This window comes from Oncorhynchus mykiss, chromosome 23, assembly GCF_057628025.1.
Source record: "Oncorhynchus mykiss isolate SJ-2025 chromosome 23, ASM5762802v1, whole genome shotgun sequence".
NCBI lineage: Eukaryota > Metazoa > Chordata > Actinopteri > Salmoniformes > Salmonidae > Oncorhynchus > Oncorhynchus mykiss.
This window is the reverse complement of record NC_143044.1, coordinates 18,534,998-18,558,000: the sequence shown is the minus strand read 5'-3', so window position 1 is coordinate 18,558,000 and position 23,003 is coordinate 18,534,998. Positions and strand designations below refer to the sequence as shown.

Here is a 23,003-nt window from a genome sequence, read left to right as displayed (position 1 = left end):
TGCAAGAAGCCTGATCCAGGCCTATTTGAGCCAGCCTTTGAATTAGAACATAATGGTCAACAGTGTCATAAGCCTTGGAAAGGTCTATAAATAAGGCAGCACAACGTTTTTTTATGATCTAGATGATGTGTTAATTTACATTTCTTAGAACACATAGCAAACTTTTGAACAAATAAAACCTGACTGGTACACATTTAAAAACAGAATAGGAAGTTTCAAAAGTTATTAGCTGAGAGTTGGCCTGTGATTCAGAAGGATCTCCTCTGTGTAGGGGGAGGACTGAACATGTCACCCTCCCTAGGAGAGGCGGTGACCTTGACAATTTATTGTTAAAACGAGAGGCTGCCTGGATCTTTAATTTAAAAACCCTTGCTACCTTCGGTCTCAACATAGACTTTGACCTGAAACCATTCTTGTGATTCTGCTATTCATTGAAAATGTCTCTAGGCCTCTGTAGCCAAATTGTATCGATGATCATATGCGATCATTCACGCTTTTTGTATGTTAGTTTTATATCTAATAATTAACCAATGATATCAGGCCACACCCGGCTATGATTACATACACCTGTGTGTGTCCTTTGACACTATATAAAACTAGTGACCAGCAGTGTATGTCATCATACCCTGAAGAAGACAGCTTGCCTGTCGAAACGTTGGATATTAGGTTATTCAATTATTGCATCTGAGCTGCTAGAGTATGCAGCTTTTTTTCTTTTCTACTCAGCTAGCCAGCACCTCGCCTAAACAGGTGGGCGTTTCTTTCGCCTCCCATTTGCCTAAAGTACCATTCAAAAGCTCGGAATTAAGTCAATTTGGCTCAAGGTACCCTTTTTTTACATCCGCAAAATGACAAAGAAATATTGGGGAAAGAATGGGGGCTGAACCAACGTAAAACGTTGGAAGTTGATACCGGTTTAATCGCTGTGCTGCTGTCCCGAAAAGCGAAACATTTTCAAAATGATTCCCGCGTGTAAAGAGCGTGCACCTTGACCGAATGCCATGAATCTAGACTACTCCCTCGAGTAGTGTTGATAAGTAGAGAATAAAGCCATATTTACACTTTTACCTTTGATTGGGCTACGTGTTGCCTTTGAGCACTCTGGCAGGACATATCTTTTCCTAAACTTTAAGTGCGAGCATGGCCATAGTCCACTTCAGCAGGAGAGGAATGGCTCCAAGCCTTATACACGTGCATAGACATTGTAAACACTGCTTCGCGAACTTGGAAACGATTAATTTGTCATATCATTGCGAATAGAGAGATTGATAGTATTCGTTTGTCAATAAACTTAGTTTGCCTGAGCAAACCCCACACTCCCCCTTCCTAAGTGTGTGGAGGTTGACTAATCTGTATGTAACCATTTCAAATGTTGTTCTGATATATGTCGCGTGACATTTCGCTGCGCAACTTCATGAGTAGGCCAAATACTTTTTTTTTGCCTTGTCACAAGGCTTGGTCTGACCTAGGCGCTGCGGATATGCTCTATCGTTTTTTATATTTGCAACTTTTTACAGGTGTTTACAATGCCTTCATAAAGTATTCAAACCCCCTTTACCTTTTTAAAATGTTGATTGAATATTAAAACAACCAGGGTCAAGCACCCTGCCCAAGGCCACGTCGAAAAATCTCCCACCAAGTCAAATATTGTGTGTAGATGGGTGAGAAAAAAACGATTTAATCACTACTAAATTCAGGCTGTAACAACAAAATGTGGAATAAATCAAGGGGTCTGAATACTTTCTGAAGGCGCTGCATGACAAGTCACCACTCTGTGGCCATGTGTGGAGTGTAGTGATAAAGGGCAAAAAGGTGTTTAAAAAGCTACCCATGAATGAAGTCTTCCATTTTCATGCCATTAATGTCATTAATGACCAATTGATAGGCTACTGTTGTAATACCACAGATAAGCGCACTATACCGTATATTCTCTACAGAAGGAAGTAGATCGTTCATTTGGGTAACACCAAGTATAAAACAATGTAGGAAAGAAGAGTTAAATACAATCCAATGCTGTCAATTCAAGATGGATAGTAAGAGCATTTCCCACACTAAATGTGTAAGGACAGTGACCATTTATTCTCATGGTGAAATGTTCTGGTAAAGTGTAATATTAGCCTAAGATACTGTTTCTCCTATGAATCACTGACAGAATATTTATGATTCCAGAAAGTGGTACAAATAGTTTGTTTTGACAACTCCCAATTTAAAAATGATTGACTTTCAGATAGCTGGTGATTCAAATGTAAACATAATGGAGAAGCAAAATTGCATGGGTATCCATCATTTGTCTCCTGTAGATGTGTTGATGGCTAACCTCAGCTCAAACTCACAGGTGTACGACATCCAGTCATTGTGGGTAGATTTCAGGGTTGATTACAGTACCTAGACGATAGAGTACTCTCTCCCCTCCAGCTGTTAAGCAGAAAGGGTCACAAATACATGTATTTTTTCCTCCAAATGCACAAAAATGCAGTGCATGCACCCATGAGAAAGCCGCGGCCCTTGCAGAGCAAGGGAAACAACTACTTCAAGGTCTCAAGAGCGAGTGACTTCACCGATTGAAAACGCTATTAGTGCGCACCCCGCTAACTTGCTAGCCATTTCACACTGGTTTCATAGACACAACCCGTGTTTCAATAAAATCAACTACTTGTAGGCTACTGAGGTTGTCTAATGCTTTAAGCACTGCGATTAAAAATGAAGACACAAATTACTAAAGAGGGAGAGAGCCGAGATCAATATAGCCTAACCAGAAGAACAAAAACCTGTTCCCGACCCTCCTCGTTCTACAATCTTTTCCATTTGGAGTGCCAAGTTATCGTACCATTTCTACATGCCAGTTATGATTTTCGTGGAACAGTTACATTTAATTTAATAGTCTTCATATCTCAAAATCAATGACATGTCATGTGGTTAATATAAATTATATCTAAATGAAAACGATACAAATCTAAAATAAACTTCTATTGCCATTGCCAACATGTAAAAATAGCCTACATAAAGCCAACAAATAAGAACATTGCAGCCAGCAGGTTGAAAATATCCTGATAAAAATAAATACCCATTCAATCACATTGGCTAAGCATGGCCTGTCTGCAAGGAACTTTAAACATTGTATCAACTATTGTATTAATTGGTGCAGCCCAAAGCTCATGCTAGCAAACTTGTAACATTGTATAAAATATGCTGGGCCCTTAGAGTTTCCCTGCCAGTGAGCTCGGACAGACACAGCTGTAGGCTATTTGCGCAAGGGATAAGAAGTAATCAGGTAGGACGATTTTATGATCTTTCCACCAGATCAGAGCATGAAGACTTTTCAAATAGGCTACATTGTGGAACTATTGTCATTCTCAATGGATATAAAAACATACTTTGTTGACTTGCTGTTTGAGGCAAAGAAAAAATACTTTGAAAAGCTCCACAGTGATGGTGAGTTAAGACAATCAGAAATAGTATCAGATCCCCAAATGGGCACATTTATAAGCCTACATTTGTGAGCAGGCCAGGTAGCCTAGGCCTAGTTATATGTGTAATCAGGTGCGTGTCCTTACTCCAGATGGACAGGAGCGCTACAAACAAAAAGACAATGAACACATTGACAACTTGTAAATGGAATTAAATAAACCAAAATTTGTAGCCTAGGTTGTGTGCTCTGCAAACAGCGTGTCCACTCCTACAGTACAATGCCAACGGTAAAACGGTAATAATAAATTGAATGCATTAACAGAAACGACATTAACCAAACAAACATTGTAGATTAGAAATGTACTACTGGTGATACTGGTGTGCCATCCCTGCAGCCTTCACAATGGATTAGTCCACTCAGACAGGCGTGAATCAGACAGGTGTCTCATGTGCCATCATTTAAAAACACACACACACACACACACACACACACACTCTGCCCTGCGAAAGTATTCGGCCCCCTTGAACTTTGCGACCTTTTGCCACATTTCAGGCTTCAAACATAAAGATATAAAACTGTATTTTTTTGTGAAGAATCAACAACAAGTAGGACACAATCATGAAGTGGAACGACATTTATTGGACATTTCAAACTTTTTTAACAAATCAAAAACTGAAAAATTGGGCGTGCAAAATTATTCAGCCCCTTTACTTTCAGTGCAGCAAACTCTCTCCAGAAGTTCAGTGAGGATCTCTGAATGATCCAATGTTGACCTAAATGACTAATGATGATAAATACAATCCACCTGTGTGTAATCAAGTCTCCGTATAAATGCACTCTCTCGATGTGCAAAACTGATAGAGACATACCCCAAGCGACTTACAGCTGTAATCTCAGCAAAAGGTGGCGCTACAAAGTATTAACTTAAGGGGGCTGAATAATTTTACACGTCCAATTTTTCAGTTTTTGATTTGTTAAAAAAGTTTGAAATATCCAATAAATGTCGTTCCACTTCATGATTGTGTCCCACTTGTTGTTGATTCTTCACAAAAAAATACAGTTTTATATCTTTATGTTTGAAGCCTGAAATGTGGCAAAAGGTCGCAAAGTTCAAGGGGGCCGAATACTTTCGCAAGGCACTGTATATATATATACACACATATCAAAAAATAATTGTGTAAACTCATCAACTTCTGGGTCAAGTTCAGGAAGTTGTTTTGGGATTTCACATCTGGCATGAAGATGCACACTAGCATTCCATTGGGGTCAACAAAGGGGGCATGTCGAAACCGCCCCCCCCCCCCCCCCCCCCAAAACAAGCTTTAAATAGCAGTAGTATTTTATTGGCAGTGCACTGGAATTTCAGACATTACATGCAGATAACTCCTAACTCAACATCCCTCGTGCAAATTCTGACCAGAGAGAAAAGTAGAAGGTTTCATCTTTAAACATAAGTGTTTTTAAAGTAAGTGGTGAAACAATGAATGCTGCTGCAACCTTGATATACATGTCCCCTCTATAATTACTTCCAGTGGTGTAAAGTACTTAAAAGTAGTACTTTAAGTACTTAAGTATTTTAACTTAAATACTATCTGTACTTTACTTTTGATATTTTTGAACTTTTGAACTTTTTCTCCACCACATTCCTAAAGAAAATATGTACTTTTTACTCCAAATACAGTACATTATGCCTGACACCCAAAAGTACATTTCAAATGCTGAGACAGGGCAGCAATATGGTACAATTCATGCACCTATAACTTTGTCATCCCTACTTCCTCTGTCTGGCAGACTCCCTAAACACAAATACTGCATTTGTAAATGATGTCCAAGTGTTGGAGTGTGCCCATCTGTCCATAAACAAGACATTTGGTGTATAACTTTTACTCAAGTATGACAATTAAGTACTTTTTCTACCACTGTACTTAAGCACATTTAAAACTAAATACTTTTACTCAAGTAGTATTTTACTGGGTGACTTTCACTTTTACTTGAGTCATTTTCTATTAAGGCATCTTTACCTTTACTCAGGTATGACAAAGGAGTACTTTTTCCACCACTGATTACTTCACTAAGCACATTCTTTCAGTTAAAAATAAAACACTGATTCTTCTCGATTATAAAAATGACTTAGGAGTGGTCATTCAGGGCTAAAACTAACAAACCTGTTGTCATTGCAAATTCACTGATTTATATAGTCTTCATGTACAGACATCAGCAAATACCTTCCAAAAACAAAACTTAAGACTTACATCCGGTACTGAAAAGGCAACATTGGAGTCAAATGTAGAGCAGTTAACAAGAAGGATGTTCTGTTACTTTTGATATAACCACAACTGAGCTGTTGTTGTAGAATCAAAACATACAACATTCACCTTTTTTGGACTTGGCTCCGATCTTCAATTTGGAAGGCCACGCTATCTGTGTTTTGGTTTCATCCATGACCTGAAACAGATATTGGTCATAATCAATAAAAAGGAAAAAGAAAGCGTCATTACATATCTATGTTCAATATACTGAACAAAAATGGAGAACACCATAATGCTTATTTTTGAGACTGCCTATACTGTAGTCCGTTTAAATGTCCAATTTTACAGGACAGATAACTGCATGGTACACATTGATATATACAAATCTTAACACGTGTCATTTTAAACATAACAGAAATCCAGCCTCAATTCAAATAAACAGTATAAATGAGGACCACGTTCTAGTAACCACTAGCCAGAAAAATTCACACGTCTGCTGTGTTTATGGCTGATTGAATGTGGCTCGAGGCTTGTCTAAACTTTGGACAATGCCTCATTGCCTCTACTGCCCTACACCTCCTCCAACCTCTTGCCATGCTGACTTTGGAGAGCACCTATGAAGAGAGGTCTACGATCTACACATTTTGGGGAGAAATCAACCAGAAATGGTATGATCCAGCGAAAACATGGCTTTTGATATAAGCTTACTGAAACAAATGTACTCTGTGACCAAAAAAAAGCCAACATCTCCATATTTTGTGAAAGTGGACTGGGTGTTGTTGGCTTAGGAACACGTGAAAAGTGTCAGCTGCAATCTATGTGAGAGCCCTTTCACAAAGCTACCCATCGTAACCAGGAGCATATGCATGAATGTGAAACAAAAAAAGAAAGAGCAAAAGTACAAGTCCGAGAGGAAAGAGTGTGTTATTCTGAGGTACTACAGGCATCGTCCACACGCTCATGAGGCCGCTCACCGTCACATAACTTCCTGAACATAGACTGGGGATCAAACAGTTCAGCCATGAGAAACATGAACCATCTGCATCGCCTAATGGAGACCTGCTGACTGGTGGTTTACATTAGAAACTAAAATCTCAGAAAACCATCCATCTCCAAAACACAGAGATCTGTCCTTGTCCTTCAATTTCCTTGTTTTCACAAAGGTCCTGTCGTGATTATTTGTTTTAACGCGTACCAGGGGCTCGTGTTTTTGGGTGGAAAAGGAATGAACTCAGACTGGCTTGGACACGTGAGCACCCTATGAATGTTCCCTCATACAGTATGAAGCTGCTCCATGTTCTTCATGGACTCCAGTGGTTGTGCAAGGACCTCCACACCTCACATGGGAACCCACGCAGAGAGAGACAATATGCTTAGAGCAGATGTCCATAAAAAGTTTGGATGGAAACCTGGTTATGTGAATAAAGTCGAATAAAAAAATGTCATGACAGACCTGATGGAAACTTAGATTCACGACATGTTGTGTGGTCCTCTCACTACGACTCAGGAAAGCATGCAGTTTATTAGGCTCAAGATGAAATAAGTTACGATGAACTTCACATGGTGGTAAAAGTATGTTTGGTTTTTGGCATAATGGAGCCCATGTCGTCCAAAGATTTCCAAAAAGCACCTGGAGGATCATCAAGACTTTTGGAAGAATATTCTATGGACAGATGATTCAAAAGTATAACTTTTTGGATGACGTGGGTCCCACGCCTGGCGAAAACCAAACTGCATTCCACTGTAAGAACCTCATACCAACAGTCAAGCATGGTGGTTGTAGTGTGATGGTTTGGGGATGCTTTGATGCTTCAGAATCTGGACGACTTGCCTTAATAGAAGGAACCATGAATTCTCCAACGTATCAGAGAATTCTACAGGAGAATGTCAGGTCATCTGTCTGTGAGCTGAAGCGCAGCTGGGTCATGCAGCAAGACAATGATCCAAAACACACAATCAAGTCTACATTAAAATGGCTAAAATGAACACATTTGAAGTTTTGGAATGGCCTAGACAAAGTCCAGACATAATCCCAATTGAGACGTTGTGGCAGGACTTGAAACGAGAAGTTCATACTTAAAACCCCACAAATGTCGCTGAATTACAGCAGTTCTGCATGGAAGAGTGGGACAAAAATCCCCCACAGCGACGTGTGAGATTGATCAACAACGACAGGAAGCATTTGGTTTTAGTCATTGCAGCTAAAAGGTGGCACAATCAGTTATTGAGTGTAAGGGGACAATTACCTTTTCACACAGGGACATTGGGTGTTGCATAACTTTGTTTATGAAATAAATTGAAGATCTGATAACATTCAGTATCAAAAATATAAGTGGGGAAAAAGGGACAAATGCTTTTTCACGTGACTGTATGTGATCGTACACAAATGTAAGCAAGGTTTGAAATGATTGTTTTTGTCAAATATTATATCAGTTTGGGCTTTTTGCAGTCTACAAATGATTCGTAATTATGTTCCGGCCCCCTGATCAACCGCTCAAGAAAAAGATTGTGGCTGAATCCTAGTTAATGAGCCCAGATTTATGTATTGCGATGCATTTCTATGAGAAATACAAAAGAAAAGCAACTCTTTCAATAAAGAACACAGCCTTCATTCTGCGATTTTCTATCTTAATCCAGTACATTATTCATAGAGGAAATGTCAAAATTCTTCCATATGTTTGGGAAGTATAGGCCTGCTTGGCATCCTCCAAACTGACTGACAGACTTTCCAGAGCCAGTCTGAAACACCTGTTGGGCAGTGCTAGTTGAACGTGTGCATTTTCACTCCAGTATGACACACTCTTAAAGACCACTGATGGTTGAGTGGATGGCCCTTCAAGCATCACTGAGTTTCTCAAACATACTATAATCAAAACACAAATATGGAAAGTGAAGTGGAGCATAAAAAGAATACTTCAGTCTTACTTTGGGCCAACAATATGAAGATTAGGATACATATTTTTGCAGTTATTAGAGGGCCCCATGTAAACATGAATAATGATTATATCTATTTATAATCACATTTGACTGCTCTGGTCAATTCAAATTGCAAAGATAAGATTTATTGAACCTTTGAAAATGTAGCCTATACAACATACCTCAAATATCTGGTCAGAGTTAGGCTAGATTATTCATCACTGTTGTTTACACACCACAGATGGGCTGATGAACTGCCATGCAAGAACATAATTATGCTATGTAGCATTACTGATTGTGGGGCCTATCCACAAACACAGGTTTTGGAAAAAAAATAAGAGACTTACTATTTTTTTATAAAAAAAGTCTCAAATTTAATCCAGTTGCTATGTCTCTGCATTCTTCATTGAAACCAATAAAACAAATCCACTACAGTATTGGCAGCTAAAAAATGCTTCCACGATATAAAACCCATTCCTACAGTATAACAAATGTGTCTTGTTGAGTTGCATTTTTCATTCTCTCACTAAAGACCTTGGCTCATGTTACTGGTCTTGGGTATTATCTTTGTCTAATGGCAAGAAAAGCCCTGCCAAGCTGGAGTTCTCATGAAAGCCCTTGGCTGTGGCATTTCTAACCATTTCACAAGATAATACAAATAAAATAGAGAACCAAGAAGGTCGTCTTTTGGGTGAAGGAAAAAAAAAAATCAACATATTTTTGGATGGACTTCCTATCTAACGAACAGAATAGAGCAGTTTACTGATGTATAGGATTCTAAACTGCAAGGACTTCATGTGGGGGGCGGCAGGTAGCCTAGTGGTTGGAGCATTGGACTTGTAAGTGAAAGGTTGCAAGATCGAATCCCAGAGCTGATAAGGTAAACATCAGTTGTTCTGCCCCTGAACAAGGCAGTTAACCCACTGTTCCTAGGCTGTCATTGAAAATAAGAATTTGTCTTTACCTTAAAAAAATCAAATGTGGAAACAGTTTTGCTTCCAACTATGAGGACAACATGGTATACAGTTGACCTCCAATAATCTAGGACTCTGTAAATAACATTTTACACTGGGAAATCTAGCCCCGAGGATTTCCAAATTCAACATATATGATAAGTCCCATCTTTACCAACATTCCACACCAGCACTGAATCAGAGAGATAGTCTTTAGCACATTCTCTCAATCATGATACACGTGAGCATATTATCATACATTTTATACGAACCACCCCCGTAAACTTTCACTCTATAAACAAAACTATGTGCTCCCACTCAACAGTATGACAAACACATCTCTGGAACATTTTGTTCACCATATCCATCAGGAATTTCGCTCTGCACCCCTCCCCCCTTTGGCTCTTCCCCTCCCCAATTGTATCAGTCTCATGGGCCAATAATGGGGTTTCTGCTTAATTCCACAAAATGATTTTGTCCCGGTGAAGAAACACAACTGCCTTTTTATTCTCTATGGTGCTTTGAAATTCTTCAGGTACACCAGAGCAACTACAGTATGCAGATTTCTTTCAAAATATAGACATTTCCAAAACTAGACACATTCCAGGAAAGGCCAGGGAATGGACTATGATCAGATATGATATCACATGATACAATGGATACAGGGATTGTATACTGTAGCATAGCAACATGCAATGCAACAACAGTTATGAGATGATCACTGCCCTTTGTTGCATCCAATCAGGAAATGTATGCCTCAGTAAAGGCCAGGCATGTTTGGAAAGCCAGTTAATACAAATCAGATCAAAACCCTATTAAAGGGATGTCAAATAATTGTGATGAAACCGACAACCAAATGTTTATAGAGATATATGCAATTATATAGATTCCCTAAGTCAAAACTTTACAGCCAATTACATTTTTTGCCGCCCTCCATTTCTTCTCTATAGGGTCTTGTTCAGGAACTTGCTTCCTCTCCATAGTTGCGGTTCTTGGCAAGGCCATACAGATGGGAGTGATTTCTGACAGACCACACACCATTTTAAGGGTGGATAGCGTTTATTTTTATGAAGGGCCCAGCAAATACCTCTCAAATGGGTCAGCTATTTGCACAAATTAGGTTAACTATACATTTAACGTTCCACTCTTCAGTCTTTCTGCTACTGTGCCCTTTTCAAGTAATGCATACATTTAGCATTGTGATCAGTTTCATTACATATTACACTGATTGGATCTAGCAGGAAGGTCAGATACATACGTAGTGCTATAACCCAAATCGAACAGGATGTCATTTTGGGAATGTCATCAAAAACAGTCACTTGTGCCATTATTGTTTTTGTCAAATATTATATCAGTTTGGGCTTTTTGCAGTCTACAAATGATTCGTAATTATGTTCCGGCCCCCTGATCAACCGCTCAAGAAAAAGATTGTGGCTGAATCCTAGTTAATGAGCCCAGATTTATGTACTGCGAGTATACAATGCCTATAGAAAGTCTACACTCCCCTTGGATTTCTTCACATTTTATTGTGTTACAAAGCGGGATTCAAATTGATTTAGTCATTTTTTGTCAACCATCTACACAAAATACTTGAATTTCAAAGTGGAAGAAACATTCTCACATTTTTAAAAGATTAAAGAAAAATAAAACCCTAATACACTTTGATTAGGTAAGTCTTCACCACCCCTGAGTCAATACATGTTAGAATCACCGTTGGCAGCAAATGCAGCTGTGATTCTTCTCACAAGAGCTTTACACACCTGCATTGTGCAATATTTACTTTTTATTTCATTATTTTTTATTTTTTTATCTTAAATGTCTGTGAAGATATTGGGGATCATGGCTAGATAGACATTTTCAAGTCTTGCCATAGATTTTCAAGCAGATTTAAGTCAAAACTGTAGCTTGGCCACTCAGGAACATTCACTGTCTTCTTGGTAAGCAACTCCAGTATAGATTTGACTTTGTGTTGTAGGTTATTGTCCTGCTGATGGTGAATTCCCCTCCCAGTGTCTGGTGAAAAGCAGACTGAAACAGGTTCTCCCCTAGGATTTTGTCAGTGCTAAACCATCCTGTTTCTTTCATCTTAAACTCCAGTCTTCGCAGATGTCAAGAATACTCATACCTAGGGCTGTTGTGGTGACCGTATTACCGCCACACCGGCGGTCACGAGTCATGAAGGCAGTAAAATTCCATGTGACCGTTTAGTCACGGTAATTAGGCTTCTCCAAGCTGTGATGCTGCTGATGGTCATTAGTAGTCTGCCAAACTTGATAACTCACCGGTACTCAGCACTCTATCATCCCTCTAAATGAACTAGTGCAGCCCACAGCCATTTGGCATAGCCAGATCAGGACCAAACGTAAGGACAATTCAGAGTATGCTATTCTGTTCTTCTGAAATAGACTACATTTTCTTCATATCATGCTTCTTTAGACCTGTCGAAAATAAATAATGGATTTATTGTGAAGGTGTGGGGTATATTACATGGATTTATTAGACTTTTAAAAATGTACATCTGCATCAGTGGCTTGTAGGCTGTGTGTGGAAGCCAGAAGATGCTAAATGTGTTTATGTTAATTAACGGTCAATTCCCGTGAGATCGACAGCTATTTGCTTGACAATCACCGACTGATGAAATTTCATGACTGCCACAGCCCTACTCATACCATGACGCAGCCACCACCATGCTTGAAAATAAGGAGGCAGTTACTCTGTGATGTGTTGAGTTTGACTCAAACATAAGACTTTGCATTTAAGCCAACAAGTTGTGTTTTTTTGTAGTTTTATTTTAGTGCCCTTGTTGCATACATATGCATGTTTTGGAATATTTGTATTCTTCTTTTCACTCTGTCATGTAGGTCATTAAGGTAAAGTCACTACAATGTTGTTGATCCATCCTCAGTTTACTCCCATCACAGCCATTGAACTCTGCCATAGCTGTTTAAAAAAATTGCCTCGGGTGACATCCCGAAGCAGTTTTGTTCCTGTCCTGCAACTCAATTCAGAAGGACAACTGCATCTTTGATGTCCCTGGGTGGTTTAATACGTCATCCACAGCATAATTATTAATTTGACCATGCTTGAAGAGATATTTAAATGTCTGATTTGTTATTGTTACCCATCACTGCCCTTCTTTATGAGGCTTTTAAAAATCTCCCTGGTCTTTGTAGTTGAATCTGTGCTTGAAATTCAATACTTGACTGAGGGACCTAACAGATGTTGTATGGGTCACAGAGGAAGGGGTAGTCATTCAAAATCATGTCAAACACTATTATTTCACACAGTGAGTCCATATAACTTATTTGTATTTATTGTGGATCCCCATTAGCTACTGCAGCTACTCTTCCTTCCTTTGGGATTTATTAAGCAAAATGTTACTTCTGAACTAATTTAGGCTTGCCTAAAACGACTATATTTTAGTTATTTAATTTGTTATTCATTTGAAAAAGTTTGTAGAATTTTCTTCTCACTTTGACATCATGGAGAATTTTGTGTAGATCAATGAGAGAAAAAAATGACAATGAAATCTATTTCAATCCCACTTCGTAATGCAACGAAAAGGTTCAAGGGGGTGTAGACTTAGAGTTTTCTATGTGTGTGTGAGGCACGGTGGCAATCAACATGGATGGAGTGGACTGTCTTCCTGTATCACTGTTGATTCAGCTGTGTGTGTGTGTGTGTGTGTTTGTGTGAGATAGACAGAGGGTTTAGGAGTTAAAGGGATGGGGTGGGTGTTCTCTTGTTTCAGTTGAGAGTCTTAGTTAGTGATCCATCCACTGTTTTCTTCCCATGAGACTGATCGCATGAATTTAACATGTGCCAACAATCCATGCGCTAACTCTCACGAGCTCCATTATGTTTGGGGAGAAGACCTTAACCTTAAGGTGTTCAACTAATATGTGCATAGTTCAAAAAAGATTATCCCAAATTAGGAGCAACTGCACAATATCTGCTACTTTTTAAAACATAAAAAGCTTTCAAGTACTTAGAGGAACCAACCAATTTAGAGGGCTATTGGTTTGTTGTAATGGACACCTCGCAAAGTCAGCAACTTCACTTAAATAATCATACAATTAATTCCTTCATTGTGATGTGATGACTCATTTTCACCCTTTCACTTACTTCCTCTACCTTGCTATCCCTCTATTCTCTACCAAAATAATCAAAAGACTTTCCTTTCTCACCCACTAGACAGCATAAAACTACAGGACGATGTTGTACTTCTAAAATAATGAAGTAGAATCCTTCTGGCCTCCGATCAGAGTGCATCAGTGCTCATATATCAAGCTGGCGTTGTTTACAGAACCACAGCCGAGGGATGAGGGAGGGAGGGAGGGACTGGCTCAGCACTCAAATAAATTTGCCTGAAGCCTCCACTAAAGCTCTGTGGTCCATAGTCTACCAGTCCAACTCTTCACAGTCTAATAGCCCACCAATCCAACACGCCAAAAGGTTTAATGATCCACGATCTACCAGTCAAACTATTCACCGTCCAAACATCGTATGGTCCAACAGCCTGTCGAACTGTTCAATGGTCCATGGTCTTTGAGTTAAATTGTCAAGTAGTTTTCACAATACATAATAGCCTACACAAAGTATGTTGTCCAACAGTCAAATACACCAAAAGGTCCATGTCACAATACATTACAAATGGTTTAATACACTGATCTGAGTGGGAAACAATGCTTGGACCCAGCATTAGAGGGAGAGAGAAAATGGGGATGGATGTGGTTGGGTCTGAGAGCTGGCCTGAACGGAAGACAAGCAGACAATGAGTAAGAGAGTGATCTACCACAGGGAAATGCCTGCAAGAGTGTTTTGTTTTTCTCTTACTGACCTCACAAAAACTTGCAGTTTATTTCCAAGGAATTGCTGGGACGCCAACCCTCACTATAAAACTGTATGTGCAGGTGTGTGTGTGTGGAGGGGGAATCATTGTGTGTATTTTGTGTGATATATGAGGGACTGCATACGTGTGTGTGGTACATGGGTGTGTTTGAGGGAAGGAAATGGTGTAAGTAAGACTTCCCATTTTCATCGACTTCAACATAGTCCAAACACCCCATACATTTTATTTAGAATAAACCGTTCCAGATGTCTACAATGTTTATTTTTCTGACATTAATTGGGTCTGTGTGCTGGTCATGCTATCGCAGGGAAATTCCAGACCCATTTGAACGGAAATTCTTCAATAAAAACTTCACAGTCTGTTATTGTCCTTTTCCGATCGCCAAACATAACTACGGTTAATGTACAATTATTGACCTTTTAAACTTCTGACCAGCATAGTTTGGAATGGAACATTGGCATAGTAATGATTGCATGTGAAGACAGGGCAGTGGCTTTGGAAAAGCATAATTGGCAAGCAAAGGCACCACCTACAATTATGTCAGATAAGTTTAATTGAATAAGCTACATACAGTGCATTCGGAAAGTATTCAGACCCCTTGACTTTTCCCACATTTTGTTACCTTACAGCCTTGATCTAAAATTGATTAAATAATTTCTCTCCTCAATCTACGCACAATACCCCATAATGAAAAACAGGTTTGTAGAAATGTTTGCAAATGTATAATGAAACACCCCAACTTAAATATCACATATACATAAGTATTCAGACCCACTTTGGACGGGAAGCTTTGCTGCACAGCTATTTTCAGGTCTCTCCAGCGATGCTTGATAGAGTTCAAGTCAGGGCTCTGGCTGGGCCACTCAAGGACATTCAGAGACTTGTCACGAAGCCACTCCTGCATTGTCTTGGCTGTGTGCTTAGGGTCGTTGTCCTGCTGGAAGGTGAACCTTCGCCCCCAGTCTGAGGTCCTGAGAACTCTGGAGCAGGTTTTCATCAAGGATCCCTCTGTACTTTGCTCCGCTCATCTTTGCCTCGATCCTGACTAGTCTCCCAGTCCATGGCTCTGAAAAACATCCCACAGCCAGATTCTGCCAACCCCATGCATCACCGTAGGGATGGTGCCATGTTTCCTTCAGATGTGACGCTTGGCATTCAGGCCAAAGAGTTCAATCTTGGTTTCATCAGACCAGAGTATCTTGTTTCTCATGGTCAGAGTCATTTAGGTGCCTTCTGGCAAACTCCAAGCGGGCTGTCATGTGCCTTTTACTGAAGAGTGGCTTCCGTCTGGCCACTCTACCATAAAGGCCTGATTGGTGGAGTGCTGCAGAGATGGTTGTCCTTCTCCCATCTCCACAGAGGCACTCTGGGGCTCTGTCAGAGTGACCAACTTCTTGGTCACCTTACTGACCAAGGCCCTCCTCCCCTGATTTCCTATTGCTGGCCAAACTGAGCAGAGTACTGATGGTTCCAAATGTCTTCCATTTAAGAATGATGGAGGCCACTGTGTTCTTTGGGACGTTCAATACTACAGAAATGTTTTGGTACCCTTCTCCAGATCTGTGCCTTGACAAAATCCAGTCTCGGAGCTCTACGCACAAATCCTCCAACCTCATGGCTTGGTTTTTGCTCTGACATGCACTGTCAACTGTGGGACCGGTGTGTGCCTTTCCAAATCATGTCCAATCAATTGAATTTATCACTGGTAGACTCCAATCAAGTTGTAGAAACATCAAGGATGATCAATGGAAACAGGATGCACCTGAGCTCAATTTATAGTTTCATAGCAAAGCGTCTGAATATTTGTAATACACTTGCTAACATTTTTAAAAAAACTGTTTTTTTTTGCTTTGTCATTATGGGTTATTGTGTTTATATTGCTGAGGATTTGTACTTATTTAATCCATTTTAGAATAAGGCTGTAACATAACAAAATGTGGAAAAGGTCAAGGGGGCTGAACACTTTCAGAAGGCACTGTTTTTAGAGACAAAACACATGTCTAGAATATATGGTAAAAAAAATTATGGGACGGCGCCCGGTTTGCATTTCTTGGACATGAAATGGCTGTAGGGACAGTTAAAATAAATGACATAGCAGTAGGCAATTTAACTTCCCTCAAAACCAGAGATGGAAAATAAACAAATAAGAATGCTAAAATAAACCAATGTCCATCACTTATTTAATTAAAAAGTATATTAACATGCTATGGAGGGAGTTCAAACACTTCAGGAAACAGCACTTTAAAACAGGAGCAGTGTCTTCAAACACTTTTCCATTTTCTTTCAGGTAATTACTTGGATGCCTATGCAATAACGTAGAGCAGACTAGTACAAACTCAACTGAGTCTTAGAAAAAAAAAATGAAAATATTTGATGGTAACAAAATATGACAACAAAGCGGATGCATATGTGTATGAATGCGTTGTATCCATCTCTGTCTGTACATGCTCTGTGGGTGGAGAGTAGTCCAACATTGGCCTATCAAATGTGCAGCCTCAACCTGTCAAGCACACGCCTGACTTGTGCAAGGCCTACAATAGTTTCAGGTGCATTTGTTTCAAGTCAAAATTATACTAACGTATCTACAATCAGGACCCTATTAAACGAACACCGGACACTTTCATCACCTGAAGGAAAGTGCTCTTCTCTGGACTTGAACACAATCCAAACATGATCCAATAATACAGATTAGAGATTTACCTTCTGAAAGAAATCCTCGCCACCATTGACTCGTCCCCCAGCGGCCGCTGTAGAGGAGAGGAAAAAGAAACAATTCATGAAACCATTAACTGTTAAATATACAATACTATATAACATTCACAGAGCCAAATCACGCTTCGGTTATCCAATGTCCTGGAAATGTGAGGATACCATGACTAAATCCCCCCCCAAAAAAATCTACTTTTCAGTGGATCTCCATTCCTTGGGTATTGGCATATCAGTATATACAATTTTGGGATTTAGATAGACGTCAAACTCATTCTTGATAATCCTTATAATTAGATACAGCTTCCTTTTAACAAATTGCTGAACTTTGTATAAAAGGTCTCAGTGCTATACTACCATTATGGGTGATCCATCTTTTTTGGATATTCACACTTTTGGACAGACAATGTCTCCTCCTGTATTAGCATGGTGCCGTACGGCTGGCATGAGGAATGTTAGCTTACCAGAGAACTGACTGACAGATACCTGGCAGAGCACACAATTATGTAAAGATATCCATGAGTATAAGAAATATTATTTGAAAGACTTGCCATGAAAATATACTAAAGACCTCGGCTTCTGGTACTATATAATATGGGCAAGGAACAGTCTCCCAACCACAGTGAATATACAATCATTTGTTTCTGATACAGATCATTCTGCAAGTCCTTTTGTCTGGCCTGTGGCTTTTCTGTTGATGTAAAATACATCGCTGTTCTCTGCAGAGCATTTATCCGTCATCTGAGGTGGTTTCTGTATTCACTTGATGGATTTACCACATTTTCAGCGGAACTGGGTCAGGGTCACCACAGAACTGGTGTACAGTGATAAATAATGGCCTTGATGTAATGACAATAATTAATGTTATGATCAACTTAACCCAATGTTCTGATTAGTATCACCTCTGGATAGCAATGCATTTTCTTCAGAAAAATTACAGAAAATTTATTTTATTTACCTTTATTTAACCAGGTAGGCAAGTTGAGAACAAGTTCTCATTTACAATTGCGACCTGGCCAAGATAAAGCAAAGCAGTTCGACAGATACAACGACAATGTCAACATTCAAAATTATTAACTGGCTATAATTGGTCCATGGAAACACACAGTATGTACCTTGGCAAAATACTGTAGGACAATGTCATATGTAGGGTTGCAAAAAATATACAGGTATATATCAAAAAAATCCATCCACTTTCCCAAAATGTACAGGGTTTACAAAAAACCCAGTTGGAAGATTCACACAATAAGCAAAATAACCAGAATACTCCAACCAGGATTTCTTTAAAAACTGGATTTTTCTGAAAGTTTCCAGAATTGTGCAACCCTAGTCATACGTCACCATAATTTCCTATTGAAATACAGCACTTTTGCTTTCTTGATATCAACATGTAAATAATGTTGTGGAGGGTTTGACAACTTGAGTATCATTATATCTGGTCCTGAGATTTATCCAAGTTGCTTCCCCACTCTGAAACCTGTCCAGTTTCATTAGATTTAAAAAGGTACCTTCTTAATTATCCGTCCCCATGTGATCCATAAGGAGTGGTGAAATGCAATACTAGTGGCTTGACATTTGAAAGAAAACAAATATTTCACTGTTCATTCTCAATATAACATTTCTTCGGTAAGAAAAAATGTAGGAATAAGATAAATGACCCCAACAGGTGTTTTATTTTGTGTCCTCACAAACTGGCCCTTGGTCATGGAGTAATAACTTCATAAAGTACATTGCACACATGCTTGTACTTACTCCCCCGCAAAAACACCTCTGCAGCTATTTCACACGAGGGCCTGCTTCATTCAGAACAATGTAGCCCATACATTTCACATGAAATACTATTCACAGTCCCCGATTAGTCTGAAAGCGGCACCTTTCTTACAGGGAATATTATTTCAAAAATTACCAATAGTTATAAGAGTTTGATATTATAACAGAAGCAACAAAACGGCCTATGTGGCATCGATTCCAGTCAGAAACAGTTATTCTAGTGTCAAAAATGACTACAAAGTGTAAATTGGATAATTTTGGTCATAAAGTCAGTCTCGTCTAAAACGGAGTTTGAAACATCCGTGCGTCTCAAGGGTAAAGGAAGGTTGGGTTTTGATTTGACGATGTCCATTTGCCCACTAAGATGGGTGAACAGCTGCGGTGATTGCACTCTATCCAATAGTATATACACTGAGACAGACCTGCCCAGCAGCTCCAACTTTGTTTACACAAGACATGTCACATTTTCTTTTACTTGACAAATACTGCGCCAATCACAGATGTAAAATTGCGCAACTGAAACATCCTCGGCAAAAAACGTCAAAATGAAATACAGATTTCTTGAGTCCTATTAGATTCATTCTGGGGATTTTGAGGAAGTGAAACAGGCTTCCGCGTCTAGTGTCTCATCATTAAACAAAAACGCGAAATCGGTCAGAAACACACCTCCAAGACTGGAATCTCGTTTTCCTAATGTCCAACAGACAAACACATGCCAAATCGGTATGTTCAATGGCTTTAAGGAAATACTGTGTTTTTAAAAAAAAGTGTCTAACTGCAGGGAGCCTGGCTACCTGTAAGACATGTCGGCGCTGCCAGTATGCTGTGTTTGAATAATAGGCTAAAATCCTCAAATTGGAATTGAAAAAAGAAGCGCAGGTTGGGGTCAGCATGCCCTGTGGGAGTTGTTGGTCATTGTAGATGAGGAGTGTGGTGAATCACACAGTTGAGAGGAGGTGGGAGTATTAGAATTGGAGGTCAAATGGATGAGGTAGATGGTACAGCCTATTAGGGCCACACTAGGAGAAGGGATGATACTGGCCTAGCATGTCTGACTTTGGGAAAGATTAAGACTCTGGTAAGGGGTGGGCCGGCATTATTGGAAACATACAGTATCAAATTACAGAATTGCACCAACAGAAAGGAATACTGTTCAGTAAAAACAATACACACTCTGATTCATCAAAATACTAACATTGTCTTAGTTCTGTAGGTTATGAGACAGTGGAGACATAGCAGCTGGTGTACTGTAGCTTAGCATTTTCAGGTTTAGCCAACAGTTCTTAAAAGACACACAGAAAACTAGACAGAAATAAACCACACAAAACTCCGCTCTGTAAGGCTCTCAAGCAGAAAATGTGTTGATCAAATCTCAATGTCCACAACATAACATTATTATTCAAGTGGTAGAATGAGAATTTAAACAGGGGTCAAAAACCAAGACCTGGAAGGAAAGCCACTAAATCTGTGACTGTAAATTATTTAAGGTAATTTCCATATAAAAAGACCCATGAGCACCAACATGAAGTTCATAACAGATTGGGTGTCAAATGAAAGCCTTTTTTTTGTAGTGCTGAGCGATTAACTGAGAATCCTGTTATGTTTCGTTTTTTAAACAACTAAGTCGGTACAATTTTTATATATTTTTTTTCTTTTTCTGAGAGCTCAATGCGCACAGTGCACAGTTTCTCTAGAAATAAATCAGATCCAGCCTGAACTGTGCAATGTAGTAGGGAGTTTCTAACAGGCCAATTCTACATAGTTTAGCACATAAAACGTGGTAATTAACTAATAATCCATTGCGTATCTACTTGTCCGGTCTGTGTTTCTTTTAAGCCTGCTACAGAAAAGACAGAAGAATACCCAATAATTAGGTGATATAGAGAGCAGCTGTTGCTTCGGGAAGTATCTCTACCTGAAAATACATGACCTAAGTGATTGATAGTTGGTATTCAGCAGTCATAAAAGTTTGCCTTATTTACGTTGAAGAACTACAAAAGTGATTGTCAGACAGCATAGGCAGCAGCTCTATAGATAGATGACTTGAAATTAAATAAAGTCAGAAAAATAAAACAAATGTACACAACTAAAATATTTTCTAAGAGTTAAGTAATGTGAATAAATTATAGTTACCTGTAAGCAGTAATGGGCAGACACTACCATCAAGGAACAATATAATTGTTTTAGTCTGTGTTACAGTGTTCAACCCACATAACTCATAGTACATTTAATGTGTAAAAAAAAAATTGAAACAAAAAAAACATTATTTTTTTTACATAATCGAACCGAAACATCCTCAAAAAGCAGTAATCGCTCAGCACTATTTTCGATCAATTCAACCAATTTCCATCCTAAAAATGTGGAATAAGCAAAGGCTTTGATTACTTGTCATACAGATGGAAAAAGGGTCTTAGAAAACATCTACCAGAAAAACAATAATGTTGAAGAACCCTGCCAACTAATATCTAATATACTTATATTTAGTTTAGTGAAATTTGTTCTGCTTTCTGTACGTTTAAGAAACATTGCCTTGTGCCTTGAAATTCCATTACCAAAAACACACATACATTTGAAAATATTTTAAAGCTATGTACCTCATGAGGAGAGTAATGAAAGTGCACAGAAGTAACAAGGTAGACCTATCAATTAGGTATAGTATTTTTTTACAGATACATTTTGTTTATGAATTAGTAAGTGATTAAAACTCAATTATGTTACCAAATCGCTAACAAACTTTCAGACAAATTGGTAATGCAATTTCTGCAATCAAATTGGATACAAAGGGAATTCATAGTAGTCACAAACCAACCTCGGCTAGCCGAACAAGTGTGCTCACAAACTCTCTCAAAAGACATTTGGTTGAAAAACTAGAATAAAATAGGCAATAGTACTGTTTGTCCATTATGAGATGCCATAACCAGTATACTATTCCTCAAAATAGAATGAATCTAAGATAATGTCAAAATTTGACAGATTTCTTGAGTTTTTGCGGTGGAGACCTTAGTCGCGCAATTTTACAATCAAACTAAGATGTTTGGTGCAGTATTTCTCAAAGAGAAAATGTGCATGACAACAAGTAATCTCTCCTTGAATGACAAAGACTTTGAAGAATTCCTACTGTTGACCAATCACAGATGAAGGGGTGTAGACTACAGCTCCGAAACTTTAGCTTGCCTCAAGAAAACACTTAATGTGCCCATACAGTTGAAAAACCTCTTACCGAAGAGTGTGCAAAGCTGTCATCAAGGCAAAGGGTGGCTATTTGAAGAATCTCAAAAATCTTTGATTTGTTTAACACTTTTTTTTGGTTACTACATGATTCCATATGTGTTATTTCATAGTTTTGATGTCTTCACTATTATTCTATAAAAATAGTAAAAATAAAGAAAACCCCTTTAAATGAAGGGTTTTGACCAGTAGTGTACATTTACTGTACTGAACTCTACTTACTGTGTCCTACTTTGATGTCCATACTTGTAAAACATAGAAGTCTACGACTGGTTTTTGATTTTGTCCGGTCCACACCAACCATAATAGCCATTATGTACAATAATACCCCCAAATGCAAACGAGGATATTGCATACTTTTAGCTTTGTGTACCTACTTAAGATATGTCACCATGAAGAGAATGGCATTCTTATCCATAATTATGCATCTGTACAGTACAGATCAGGGACCCATGATCAAATCCCATTACCAGATGTAAATCCACTTCACTTACTGTAGTTCAATAACCAAAAGTTCATTCATAGCTGACACCCCATTCTTTTGTATTTTACGCTCTTTTTTTCTCCCCACTTTCAATCGTCTCATCGCTGCAACTCCTCAACGGGCTGGGGAGGCAATGGTCGGGTCATGATTCCGTCGAAACATGACCCACCAAACCACGCTTCAACACTGGTCCGCTTAACCTGGAAGCCAGTAGCACCTGTGTCGGAGGAAACACTGTTCACGGTCAGCCTGCAGGCGCCCGGCCCGCCACAAAAAGTCGCTAGAGCGACTAGCGACTTTTTGGCCAAACCAACCCCGAACACAGAGGACGCTGGGCCAATTGTGCACCGCCCTATGGGACTCCCGATCACGGCCGGTTATGATACAGCCCGGGATCGAACCCAGGACCTCAGAAACGCCTCTAGCGATGCAGTGA

The 23,003-nt window shown here is 39.1% G+C and overlaps 1 protein-coding gene across 8 annotated transcripts in view; it reads right to left on the bottom strand.

The window, feature by feature from the left end:
- LOC110502528 (protein bicaudal C homolog 1-B) overlaps nt 1-23,003 on the bottom strand; it is a 75,888-nt gene that overhangs the window by 28,877 nt on the left and 24,008 nt on the right. For all 8 annotated transcript variants that reach the window (XM_036960076.2, XM_036960078.2, XM_090216991.1 and 5 more), the window contains exons 2-3: nt 17,080-17,126; nt 5,785-5,854 (exon numbers count right to left, since the gene is read on the bottom strand). In XM_036960076.2, coding sequence (XP_036815971.1) covers nt 5,785-5,854; nt 17,080-17,126 — 117 coding nt within the window. The remainder of the gene's footprint in view (nt 1-5,784; nt 5,855-17,079; nt 17,127-23,003) is intronic.